The sequence below is a fragment of the Telopea speciosissima genome, chromosome 8 (assembly GCF_018873765.1).
Source record: "Telopea speciosissima isolate NSW1024214 ecotype Mountain lineage chromosome 8, Tspe_v1, whole genome shotgun sequence".
Taxonomy (NCBI): Eukaryota; Viridiplantae; Streptophyta; class Magnoliopsida; order Proteales; family Proteaceae; genus Telopea; species Telopea speciosissima.
Window position 1 is genome coordinate 47,809,499 of NC_057923.1, and position 13,788 is coordinate 47,823,286.

Consider the following 13,788-nt stretch of genomic DNA (forward strand, 5'->3'; position numbering starts at 1 on the left):
CTACTGTTCAACATGGAAAGACATGTCTGAACAATATTATGCTATTGCCCAGTTAGAGCTGTCCAAGTAGCATAACATAACTTTATAAGTCCACGTGTGCAAAAACTGATTTACAGTCTAAATTAGGGACTTCTTTTGATAAATTTATATATTCTATATGCTATTAATCTGTTTAGTAAATGATGTACATGGTTGCTGCATAATGAATGTATATGTCTCTACTGAATTTTTGCAAATGAACACCAAAAAGAGTGGTTTAGTGCTCATGTAGTCAATTTAACATCTCAAAATGCTTATTATGTATCAATAGTTTCCTTTTGGTTTCACCCATTTCCTTTTTAAACATCCAATCTTATTCAAGTCATGCTTCTCATGCAGCACTAGGACTTTCCTTACACAGCACTGAACCATCTCAGTCAACTTCCTTCATCTTACCAATTGGTGTTAACACTAGGTTCCAAGGAATGCATTCAGTGTCAGTTCTATGCTTTATAGTTTCACCCTTGATCTGTTTAGCCTTTTTCAGCCTTGGGGTGGGTTTGCATTTTGAGTGAAAGTGAGTGAAAGAGTGAGAGAGTGAAGGAGAGTTTTTTTCTTAGTAAATATTGTCATAGTCTATGGCATGAACTATTTTCAAGTTGGCAAGGTAGTCTTGAACAGATGTGTTTTTATAAGTAGTGGTTTTCAACACATCAAGCCAAGAAACTGGTGGGCCCATGATCGGAAAGGCACTGTGTAAGACCACCAATGTGAATTGCTGGTCTACTTTTCCTTCCATTCCAGCATCTCTCTCTCTCTCTCTCTTTGGGGGGTGGAGAGGGGGGGGGGGGAAGGGTTGCAGGGAAGTGGAAGGAAAAGTTAGGGAAGGTGGTCATCCTAGTCAAGTCATTTTCTTCTTTTTGGTTTCTGCTAACTCCCTCTCTCTCCCCTGCCATGTGTATGTGTGTTTGTCTGTGTGCATGGTTGAATGATGTAAATTGGAATCTGCAGTCTTAGAGGAGTTTGGTGTCATTCATCCACAAGTTTTGATACTTGGGTTTAGCTGGATTGATAAACATTTTTTTTTGGGGGCGGGGGGGGGGGGGGGGGGGAGAAGGGTTTCTTATTTTGTTGTCAATTGATTTCAGGTTGTTATAGTTAGTAGATTGAGTTGCAAAAAACATGATTTATGATTACCTTATATGAGTATGTAGATAGACAAACAAAATACAAAGGAAAGAAAACTGGGCTGGTGGAGTTGGGAGTATAATAATGATGGAAGAAAGAAGAAGAAGAAAGGGGTTGCACTCAGTTTTGATGGGTCTTTAGCTCAAATTGGTAGAGCACTTGGAACATGAGTATGTTCCAAGAGGAGGATGGTGGTTCGAGTCCACCAAGGCCCTCTTTATTCAACTGTTCATAGCATAGTCAGTTATGCCACTAATCCACACAACAACCCAATTTTAATGGCATCTTTGAAATTTGACATATTTTTATACTTACTTTGGATATGTTAATGAGATATTTTAATTTTATGCTAAGGTTGGTAAGAGAAAAGGATTTTACAAGTCTTTTTTTTGGTATAATTGACAAAGAAATGACATTATTGTAATTAATATCAAATAGGAAAGAATAGGTTTTACCAAACACCATTTTCGTTTTGAATGACGTTCTTGAGACCGTTATCAAATGGTCATTTTTGGTCTCAGAACGTCATTCTAGACCAGGAACGCAAAAGAACGTTTCTAGTCAAGAACGGACCTTCTTTGTTCAGACCGTTACCAAACGCAGCCTAGTCATCTCTTTGTAGACTCATGTTTATAGCCGTTGCATATATTGTTGTTATATAACTGTTGAATTACCTTTATTCCCTTTGACCAAAAAAAAAAAAGATTACCTTTATTCCGTAGTGGCTATATGTTTTTTTTGATAAAGCCCTAGTGGCTATATTTCACAACTAGGAATTGCCCTCCCCTTTTATGTTTATTAAATAAAAGATCCATTAACCCATTTCTCATGGAAAGTGGGTGACCCCTCTCTTTCTCTCTCTCTCTCTCAAAAGAGGAAACCGTCACTCATGGAAAGACCTCGATTCGATTATCGGGGGGTATTAAAATCCTCTATAGTACCGGCGGGGCGGCAATGCACATTCGACGGCACAGCAGAGGCCATATGTGCCACTTGGCCTCTGCTGTGCTGTCGGATGTGCACTGCCGCCCTGCCGATACTGCAAAGGATCCTGGTCCGGGGGGGTGTTCCACTGTTTCACCCCCTTTGAAATGATTCCCTACCCCTCTTGTATGACACCCCATCCCACACCCCCATTGGTGCCACACATTAGTTTACTGCACTGCACATGGGCGGTGTGCTTATCCCTTTCCCATTGCTTAAAATAAAGATTCGGTGGTTAATTTTGTAAAGTGATTTTTTTTAAGGCCGAGTTTCCCTCTGCCCTTGGTGAATAGGGGCCCATGGTGAATGGGATCCTATTCACCAAGGGGTTGGAGAGGGCAGGAATAAGTATCGAGAAGGTATTTTTGAACATAACAAAATCCTAGGAGGGGTTTGTGAACCCTAGGATGATGGGTGAACCGTCCTCTATAGGTGGAGGAAAACTTTGTCCTAATTTTTTTTATTAATCTTGTAAGTTTCTCTAATTGTTATCCCTTTTATCAATCTCAACATTTTGATTCCTACTTCTTTTCTCGACAACCAAACAACATGTCAAACTTCACTTTCCCTCACTCTCTCACCAAGCAAACACAGCTTAACAACATCTTTCTAGAAAATTCTAGTCCTAGACTCCGACTAGTTCCATCCTCTATTCCCAAGGTTTTAAGAATCGGGAATCAGATCAGTGAATCAGTTGATTCAGATTGGAAAAAGATTGTGACTGATCTCGATTTCCACTGATCTAACACATCTGATTCACAGCCAAAAACCCTAGAAATTCTTTGTTTTTGAATATGAGAGACCGATTCTAAGGTTCTTAAGCACCTATTCCAACCAGGGTTTTGGTAATCGGTATTAGTTTGATACCGATTTGATGTCTATCTAGATCGGTCTGGATCAGTTAAGTGTTACCCCTGTTTTCTTTAAAAAATTAATTTTTTTTTTTATATTTTCGCCCTTGTCCATCTGATACACCGAAACACGATCGTCCTCAACCAATACCGATACGAATTGGCCAATTTGATACCGATTCCTTAAATCATGGTTCCGACTTCCGACTGATTCTTATCCGGATCGGATCGGATCGGCGTTGCCGCTGACCGATTCCGTGTTTTGAAGCCCTGTCTATTTACTCTCTATCTTAAAGGATACACTTTTATCGTCAGATCGTCTTCTTATAGATCCCCTCAAAAGCCTTATCTGTTTGGGCCAATAAAAAGAACTCCGAACCAGCAAATGATCTCTCTGTTCTCGCAACCCAACGATGTAGGAAGAGGTAAGGCATGGAAGAAACCTTCCATTTCTCCCATATCAATGGCCTCCGACGCATCCCCAGACCCTATTTTCCCTTTTCCAACCTTCAATTCTCCTTTGTTTCCCGAACAGTGCCTCTTCACTGTCGCACTCTCTGCTCCAAAACTTCAATCTCCCTCCCCAACAAGCCCTCCAAAACCCCCAAATTCCCTTCCTTAATCCCTGAACCCCAATCCGACACTGACCCCAACTCTCAGTTCCGAGAGAAACTTCTCTACTTGGAGTCCATTGGCATCGACCTCTTCTCCCTTGTCGACGACTACCCTCCTATCGTCTCTTCATCTCTCGACGATATTAAATCCACAGTCGATTTCATGAGCTCTATGGGTTTTACTCCGCCTGAGTTCCGTCGAATCTGTGGTATGTGCCCAGAGATTTTGAATTCCAAGGTTTCAGATATCATTCCTGTCTTCACATTCCTCCTCAGAGAAGCCAATGTGAAGGGCTCTGATCTCCGAAGAGTCATAAACAGACGGCCCAGATTGCTCGTCTGCAACGTCGAGAAGCGACTCCGTCCGACCCTTTACTTCCTTCAAGGGATCGGTATTGCAGAGATGGATAAGCACACGTCGTTGTTATCTTGTAGTGTCGAGGACAAGTTCATTCCGAGGATCGAATACTTGGAGAAGATTGGGTTTTCTCATAAAGACGCCATTTCTATGGTGGCGAGGTTTCCGCAGCTGTTGTGTTACAGTATCAGAGGAAATTTCGAGCCAAAATTCGATTACTTTATGGTAGAGATGGGGAGAGATTTGAAGGAATTGAAGGAGTTTCCGCACTATTTCTCGTTTAGTTTGGAGAGAAGGATAAAGCCGAGGCACCGGTCTTGTGTGGAGAAAGGGGTTTTCTTTCCTCTTCCTGTGATGTTGAAGACCAACGAGAAGCAGTTTCGTGATAGGTTAGAGGTATGTTGTAGCTCTTCGCAACCGTTGAGAATTTCTCCTTTATGGTGTACAAATTTGGATAGTAATTCAATGTCGATCTAATTTGATTTCATACCTGAATGGGTCTTTACAAGTGATTCAGGATTTTCCCCTGTTTATTTGGTTATTATTAAATGTATGTATGTGCATGTAAAGTTCTCAAGATTTTGTAGATGTAAATGCATACCAAACCAGTTGGAATGTAGATTACATGACAAGGTTTTCCGATACGTATTATTGATAAACATAAGTTAAAATTGTGGGTGGGAAGTCTGGCATTTCCAAATGCAATCTTACCTTGGAGGCTCTGTGAAGTGTTCTTCTAGTTGTGTTTGTCTGAATTAATTTAGGTTTTGTCTCATAACTTTAGTTTTGGAATACCCCATGTGTACATCCTGACTTCTGAATTGAAGTTGGTTTTGAAGCTATCTTCTTACAGAGCTGCTTTACAGTCTCTTCAGAAATATGTTTGACCATAGTGCAACATGAGATGTTTCTGGGAAATTTTGAGGAGAATGTTGCAGACAATTTTATTTTGTTTCTCTTTCTATTGTCAAAGAACTGTAAGAAAGAAAGAGGAGCAATCAGCCAAACATTAAATTGGATTGTAGCTTCTGGAGCTCAATTTTATTTCACCTTGAAAGTCAAGTCTGTCCATGAGTGTGGCTTCTACATAATTAACTCGTCACATAAAGTTCATGTTATTTTGCGAGTTAAGCTGTGAATGCATGTTGGGGATCGGGCTCCTCTATGATGCACCCCCAAGCTGGAGGATGTCCGGTGCGGCACCGGAGCTCGACACGTGGCCGAGGTGCTGTTCAGATGGCGGGGATGGATGCGCATCTCTAAGCGTGGTGCACATGAGATGGAGAGAAGGACTTCCAGCTCGGTGGTGCTCATCCATCCCCGCCGTCTGAATGGCACCTTGGCCATGTGTCGAGCTGGGGTGCCACCCAGACATCTTCCAGCACATCCCGAGCCATAGAGGAGCTCGATCCGCATGTGTGGAGGTTGATTGCACTCCTTTTGCTATAATGGCACCAAAAACTCTTTTATAACGTTGGTATGTTGAGGCTATTTACTAGTACTGGTGAACTTTTTGAGCTTCCTTTCATGAGATGTGTATTGGGGATAGTTGAGATCAATATATAAGAGAACTTATAGCAAGTGTAGCAAAATTTGCTACTCAACAATCAGTCATTTGGCGGTGACAAGGCTAGTCATTTACTGGGCATAATCACCAAGGCAAAAGGAATTAATGATATTTAATAAATAACTAAGAAATTATATATATTTTAATAAATATACATTAAGCTATAAAAGAAATGACAAGGTCATGAATATAACACTTTCAAAATATTATCTTTAATCATTTGAGGCATTTTTTATGTTCGCTACTGCAAAGTTGTACATTGATGTAAAGATATATGACACCCAAAATGCCTTATAACAAAGAGCAGCATGATATATACAATAGGATGACAGTATTATGTAAAACAACATTCAAAGTACTTGGTGTATATTAAAAGAGCAACACCTTATCTACATCATGCGGTGTAACAAGTAGCTACCTTGAAAACATATGAAAAATAGTTGACCTAATCAGCAAGGTTTTAGATCTCGGTTTCGCCACTGGTTTGGCCGATTCGAGATCTTGTATTTTTTTTTTCTCAACTCGATGGTTGGTTTCGGTGGCCATATGGCCAAGATAGGTCTTGAAACTTGACATTCACCTTATTTTAGGCCTTTTAAACACAGTAGAATCATTAGTTTTTACAAATTCAAACCCAAAATGGTACATTGACTACGGACCCTAGGTTTGTAGTCTACGGCGTGCGTGAGATCTACCCTAGGCTATTCCACACAATAGTAGAACTCATATAATTAAAGTAGAGGTGTAAAACAACTTATATAAGCATTAAGAATTAAAATACATCAAACCATAAACCATTTAAGCATTCGGCATCATATTCATATTTCATTATCATACATAGTGATGATTCGACTGTTTGTTCATAATTGTTTGAAACTTGGAAAGAGACATAGTCACATAGATTAAATAAATACAAGTTAGTACTGAAACGAGTGTCGGGCCGCATAATAACCACGTTGTTGTTGTTGTTGTCGAATCAACCTCAATCAATAGATCGGTGGACATTGTATAACATATAATAATTTCATAGTCAACATTACAAGGTTAGATCATGTTTCTATGAAAAAAATTGTTTTTTAGAAGGAATTTTTACCTAAAAGTGTTCTTGAGATGCAATGCAACTCCCAAGAGAGATGTTGAAGCTTCAATCTTCAGTTGGTAGTGAGATTTGCCCCAAAAAGTCACAAAACTTCCACTTTGTATGAGTTTTCCCTTCACAGCAAACCAACAGAGGCGAGATTTCGACTCCAAGGGGGGATTTTATAAGACTTAAGTTGTTTTGGTTCAACCGAGTTGAACTGAGACCGAGATATTTGGCGAGATCTCGGCTGAGATATTGTAGTATTTAGGTATCGACTGTGATCTCGTCTCGAGATCCATCTAAACCGAGATATTAGCGTCTCGGCGAGATCTCGGCGAGATCTTGTACCATGCTAATCAGTCAAAATAAGACTTTTTACTGTTTGATGAATTGACAGATAATACACTGTATTGAGGTTACGTGACTGGGCTCTCTCCTACTTCCTCTCTATTTGTTCGATTTCAGAAATCCCCCCTCCTCCAGGTCTGTGTACATCTGTCTCTCTCATTATTCTTCTTCCTCTGTCTTGTTATTATTTTGTTTATTTATCCCTTCCTGCTACTGTTCCTTTTCTTTTCTTGCTAGTGGTAGCATATGTTGAGTTGAGTGACTTGCGGATCTGTCATAACAGCCCCGTTGAACCTGAGATTCTAGGCATAGGGTGTCCTCCCTAGGATGATTCAAGCCTTTCAACCCCTCAAATCTTACTCATTGAATCCCCCTTTACTAGGAGTTAAAAGACCTGCAACTGAAATACCTCGTCTGAAACTTCCGCCAAGTTTGATTTCAGCAGCTTATTTTCAAACTAATCTTTGGTTGTTGGAACTGTGATTGGCTGGAATCAAGAGGGATTTGAGTGATGATTCTTCACCCAATGCTTCATTTTGATTGGACTTCTCTTGAGGGAGATCTCCTCTTTGAAACAAACTCCTCTTCTGCCGAGAGGTTGAAGATAGCCTCTCTACGATATGATTTAACACTATTGTGTCTAATTTACATAAAACCCCCTTCTACTTCTTTATCTATTGTCTTCATTCCATCCTTTTGTTAGTTCCCAGGAATAATCCATACCTAATTATCGGATTCCAGATAAGTCCATGTCACCCTTGAACTTCAAATTATTTACAGCTAGCAGGATTGTTTTGATAAAGTGCCAACCGAAGTGCCCAATCTTGATAACTTAAATGAACATCCGAAGCAGGCAACATAGAATTGCACTACTTTCTTATATTTGGATTGATTCATTCTTGTGGGTCCATAGCGATCCAAATTTCAGGGTTTTGAAACCCAGTATTGCATCAGAAACTCAGATTATGTTCTATTTTGAGTGCTAACAAAGGTTCTTGTGGCATTGTTTTCTCTCAAGCAAAGAAGTCACAGAACTTGGTTTGCTAACTTCCAGAACAAAAAAGCAAGGAAGTAGGTGATGGTATCTCAATTTACTTTCCAACTGAATTGGGTTTATCTTTTCTAGCTGCGGAAAATTCGTAGTATTTGGATAATTAGGAGAAAAAAGTTACATTAACAGGATTGATTGTTTGAGATTGAATAATCACCTTGTGGTGTTGTTCTCCATCCACTGTAATTTTGACAGGATTCTATTCTTCACAGCTCAATCCTGTTTCCCTATTAATTTTGAGAGTCTTCAATATCCCTTACTTGGTATTCAGGGTACTAGGTTCACTACTTCACTCTCAAAAACTATTATCATTCTATTTAGTTTGATATTATTTATTTTCTAGGTCAGTTTCTTGATTTGTTTTTGGTTATCCTTGTGCTTGCCATTGCTAATATTCTCTGTACGATTCCAATTTGTAACCATCATTCTTAAAACTTTTTTGCCAAGTGATTATCCCTGCCACATGGAGGGCTAATTCAGTCATTCTGACTTAGTAACCTTTTGATTGGGTACCTGTCAAACTTACTGGCGCTAGAGTACCACGTCTGCGAAATTTGGGTTCAACTTTGAACCAAGTCGGGTTGGGCTTGGCTAGGCTAAGGCTCAGTATGGTTCGCAATAGGCACCAGACAATGAATCGCTTCCTTCTCTACCTGAGGCTCCCTTACCATTATTGTTATTGTAATTATGATGATTATGCTGGTTGATGATTCTAACTGGCTCAAGACTCTGGTACACAGTAGCTAGCTGACACAGTGGCTTTTCTGGACATCTTGGCAAGTGTTATCCCAAAAAGTTTTTCATGTCAAAATAAATAAAAAAATAAAAAAGTCAGAAAGCGAATTTAAAAAAAAATAATAATTTGATGGCTGCAAATACAAGGAGAGAGTAGTCAATACTAAGTGGGCCATCTCTCTCTCTCTCTCTCTCTCTCTCTCTCTGGGGGAGGGGTGAGGGGGTGGGAGCCTAGCCTTATGGGGAAGTTGGGTGGCTGCTTCAATGGTTTCTTACCTATCCATTGATTGGAATGCTTTTCTTGCATTCTTTCATGTATGTAAAATGAACCAGAGGAATTGAGACTTACGATGTCTCATTAAAATCTAGAATTCAAGACTCATAAGATAGCTTAGATTTTGGAGTGGATGATGCACTAACTACTTTGATTCATTTTCAATATGTGACATAGCAATTTCTGGTTAACATTGATTATTGGTGGATTTGTGCTGAAAATGTTTTTTTTTTTGTTAACTTATTTTGCTCATTTAGGCTGTATTTGGTATGCATTCTTGCAACGCATTCTAGGTCAATTTTGCATTCATCGATCCAATTCTGGTTTTTAAATCCATGGTAAGGATCCATGGAGAGTAACGACATTTGTATTTAGGATCGGCTGAATCAGAATTGGTCTGAAAAAGTGCTGGAATGGATTTATTCGAGGAATATTCCAATGATTCTGGTGTTATTATCTAGGAATTACCATATCGTCTCGTTAAGAATCTGGATCGGTGACTACCGATTCCAATCTGACTCGGACGATTCCCGATTTGATTTGCCGAATCTTGAAACCCTACTTATTAACCCAATTAAAAAAAAGGGTTGAGGGTTTTTCATGTTGCCAGTGTAGGAAAATCTCTTACATCGCACCATTGGGATCTATATAGCAAGAATTTTTTAAAAAAAATACAGTTACAGGGACATACAAACATATCTAGGTTTACATGGAAATAAAGCATCATTTAGATATGGCCTGAGTGATCATTTCCACCAAGTCCATGTCCTTCTCCGTCTCACACTGCAACTGTGAATCCATATCAAATGGCAATTCCATCTCGAAATTTGTATCAATGATAGATGTGCCTGGCATCTCATCAAATATAGATGCGAGACTGTCCCTCTTCGTCTCACACTGTAACTGCGAATCCATATCAAATGGTAATTCCATCTCGAAATTTGTATCATCAACAACAGATGCGCTTGGCATCTGATCAAATATAGATGCAAGACTGTAATTCTCAGGAAACGTCTGTGTACTGACGGAAAAAAAATCTGAGACGTTGCTAAAATCATAACTGGGCACTAAGCCATCACTTGCAAAAAATTCAACACTATCTGCAAGCTGAGTCGAAGGTCCAATCATGGCATTAAAAGTATGCATGTTGGCATCGGTGCATGCATTGCTTTCATTATTTGTTCTGTTTGAAGCTTCAATCAAGCTGTTGATGTAACTTTCCAGGAGAGAATTTGATTTTTGATGTTTTGAGCTTCGGAATCTTTGACTTGATAATATCTTTCTTTTAACTGCATTCCAGTGGTTCTTCAAGGAATTTTCAGTCCTCCCTTCCAGTTTCTTTGCAATTTCTGCCCATTTATTTCCTAATTCACCATGAGCCTTAATTATAATCTGGTCCTCCTCCTCACTCCATTCACCTTTCTGCAAGTAAAATACAATTACAATTTATAAGTATGTATGTTACCACGTAAAAACATGTTTCTATACATTGATGAGATGAAAGTACATGGTGTAAAACCACCAATTTTGGACTTTTACTTTGTAATAACATATCTATCCATAAAGAATTAACACGTAGACAAACGACTGAGTGGTCAAGGATTTCATATGTACATTCTATAGTGCGCGGCTGTTTGTGTATGCACTTGAAATGCATGGGTGTGTTGGATTCAATGAATTCCATATACAGAAAATAAAAAACAAAGAGGTAGAAGAAGAAGAAGAACCGTGATGTTCGGCTTCAGATGATTTATCCATCTTTCCCTGCATTGTTTTCCTAATCTTCCTCTAAACTTTTGAGCAATTTGAGACCAGTTTTTCAATCCATGCTTCCCCACCAAGTGCTCTAAAAATCTGCACATAAACAGTTTTGTGATCAATATTTGTTCTTGAAGAAGAAAGAAGGAAAGAAAGAAACCAATTTTTATTTTTTTAATGAAAACTAGACATCCTATACAAGATGGTTTATCATTCATGGTAAAAAAAAAAAAAAAAAAAAAAAAAAAAACAAAAAACAAAAAACAAAAAACTTTTTACTTGTCTTCTTCAGCTGTCCATCTCCCTTTGATCTGATTAGCCTTCTTCTGCTCTTTGTCTGTCCTCATAATTTGAAAATTCTTTCTAACCATGTCGATCTTCTTGCAAAACCTATTTTTTGAAGTAATGGATGCCATCTGATCAGGCGAAAATGGCAAGTTAGGCAACCCGAGTTCTTGAGAATTCAAAGAGGGGTTCCTATCTTGGGCAATCACGACCTCGGACGTGATTCTAGGGGGGAAATTCATGAAGGCTGAGTTTTTAGATTTCTCCATGGCAACGCCTTGTATAGGCAGCATTTGGTCAAAGATATTAAAATTCGAAGAAGATCCATTCGCTAAAGTTTTGAATTGATCGAAATAAGGACTGACCCCGGATTCTGAATTTGGCAATAAGCCATCAACATGAAACTGATCATTTTGGTGGAAATCTTGGAGATATCCTTTAGATGAGCAAGCATCTAAGGGAAACCCGTCTCCAATCACGACCTCGGACGTGATTCTAGGGGGAAAATTCATGAAGGCTGAGTTTTGAGATTTCTCCATGGCAATGCCTTGTATAGGGGGCATCGGGTCAAAAATATTAAAATTCGAAGAAGATCCATTTACTAAAGTTTCGAATTGATCAAAATAAGGACTGACCCCGGATTCCGAATTTGGCACTAAGCCATCGACATGAAACTGATCATTTTGGTGGAAATCTTGGAGATATCCTTTAGATGAGCAAACATCTAAGGGAAACCCGTCTCCAAATCCCAGTTTCATGTAATTTTCTGACAAAGTTGTCGGCCGGAAAGTGAGATCATTTATGTCTATGGTATCAAACTCCATGGGAGAGAGAATAGGAGAGATATTTGATGAGAGAGCAACAAAAACCAAAGAAAATAGCTAGAGCGGTGTTGGAGTTGTGGGTTGTCTTTAGTTCCTTCTTAGTACTTTATAGGAGGGAGTGGGTGTCATTCACAACTCTTTTCTTAGTACTGTCAAGTGAAATAAGGGCAGTAATGATTGCGTTCTTTGGAAGATTTTATTTTTGGAAAGTTTTTAGTCAAGGGATTCCACGTGATAGCTGTACAAAGATTTTTAGGAAATATCAAGGTAACGATGTACGGAGAGTTATTAAACGATATTTAAATTAGTTTTTTAATTCAAAATTGGGATATATTTAATTAAAGCTTTGCTGGCAAGTGAGAAGAATACCCAAACAAGCTTCTAAAACGATATGTTTTTCCAAATGAATAGTTTGACCAAACCTAAAAACTAATAACTCTATTTGCTGGTGAATTTTTAAATTATTATATTTTGGAGCAATTAAGACCCATTTATTGCTACCCTTTTTTTTGTTGGAATAACAAATGAGTAGTTTGACCAAGCTCTCTCTCTTTCATTTTTTTTTTTGGTTCCATAGCTCCAATTATGGAAGAAAGTTCTATTTTATGTGAAAGCACAAAGGAAATAAAGTGTGGAAAACCCAAAACATGGTCTTTTTTTTGTTTAAACCAAAAACATGGTATTGAGACTGTAGCATCAATGACTAATGTTTTTGGTTGTAGTATAAATATGAATAACTTATATTGAGAGAACCAAATTTTGTTTGTAAGGTTAGTCAATCAGAATAGTATTTCATCGCCAAAGTTTAAGAACTCCTATTATGAATTCGGTGAAACTACAATAGGTATACATGTCGAAGTCGTAGGTGGGTTAAGTTGTGTCAGTTGACATTGTTTGTAAGACCAATGACACTACTAATTGTGCAACCGGGAAAAGCATGAATGAATCTCCAATATAAAACAACCCTATAATATTCACTAGTAGTTTCGCACTTACCTCTTGTGCCCATTTAAGTACTTCAGAGTTGTGCTCAAACAAAAATTTTTTACAAAGGGTAATCGGTAAACAAAGAACTCTTGTACGTTTCTTGAACATACACACTCACTAATGAGAATGTGAGAGATTATGAATGTTGGATGAGAGAGAGTTAGGAGAGAGAACGAAATAGAGTGATAAAAATGAAGCCAGACAACCCTTTTATTTATAAATGATAACTACCATTGTAGATACATGTTTGAAAAGACCACACCGATCGATGTCTCACAATCTATCTAATGTTCAAGTCCATGTCCGCGCCGCATCAAAAAACTCTAACTTGATGTCGAATAATCCTATCTAGACGTTGGACAAACAGCATTCCACACAATGTCGAACGTTCAATACAATTTTGCCGACATTAACGACGCATGAAAAAACTCTCATTTGGCGTCAGAAAATCATGTCCAAATGTTGGATAGAGAGCATTCCACACAGTATAACTGGTGTTCCGTGCAATTTTGCCAATGTAAATGACATATCAAAAAACTCTCATCCAATGTTAAACAATTCTGTCCAGAAGTTGGAAAGAGAGAATTCCATGTCACGAGAAGATTTTTATAAAATATTTGGATAAATGCCAAAAGGCCTTTGCTCGATGTCCAACAAACAATTACCAACTTAGTGTAGATGCTGAAAATTTTCACCCTCCTCCGGCGATGACAACAACCGGACCTGGATGAAGGATGATATCTCTCTCATAGTTGCTCAGAAATTCGCGAAAACACACAAGAAACCTATAAATAGCATTTCAAACCCAATTGCACTAGAGTGTACTCCAATTATGCGAAAACCGATGTATGGTGCCGAAGACTAGTACCTTAAAACTGCGCGACACTCACTCAATGGCGTTGCT

The 13,788-nt window shown here is 38.6% G+C and overlaps 1 protein-coding gene across 1 annotated transcript; it reads left to right on the forward strand.

The window, feature by feature from the left end:
• Positions 1-3,334: 3,334 nt before the first annotated feature.
• LOC122638271 (transcription termination factor MTEF1, chloroplastic-like) lies at positions 3,335-4,482 on the forward strand. The gene has a single exon (XM_043831152.1). It carries the CDS (start codon positions 3,435-3,437, stop codon positions 4,449-4,451), a length of 1,017 nt encoding a protein of 338 aa, XP_043687087.1. The 5' UTR covers positions 3,335-3,434; the 3' UTR covers positions 4,452-4,482.
• The last annotated feature ends 9,306 nt before the right edge of the window (positions 4,483-13,788 follow it).

What these genes read in the sequence shown, in the direction of transcription:
- LOC122638271 (XM_043831152.1), top strand. Translation starts at nt 3,435, where the DNA reads ATGGAAGAAACCTTCCATTTCTCCCATATCAATGGCCTCCGACGCATC.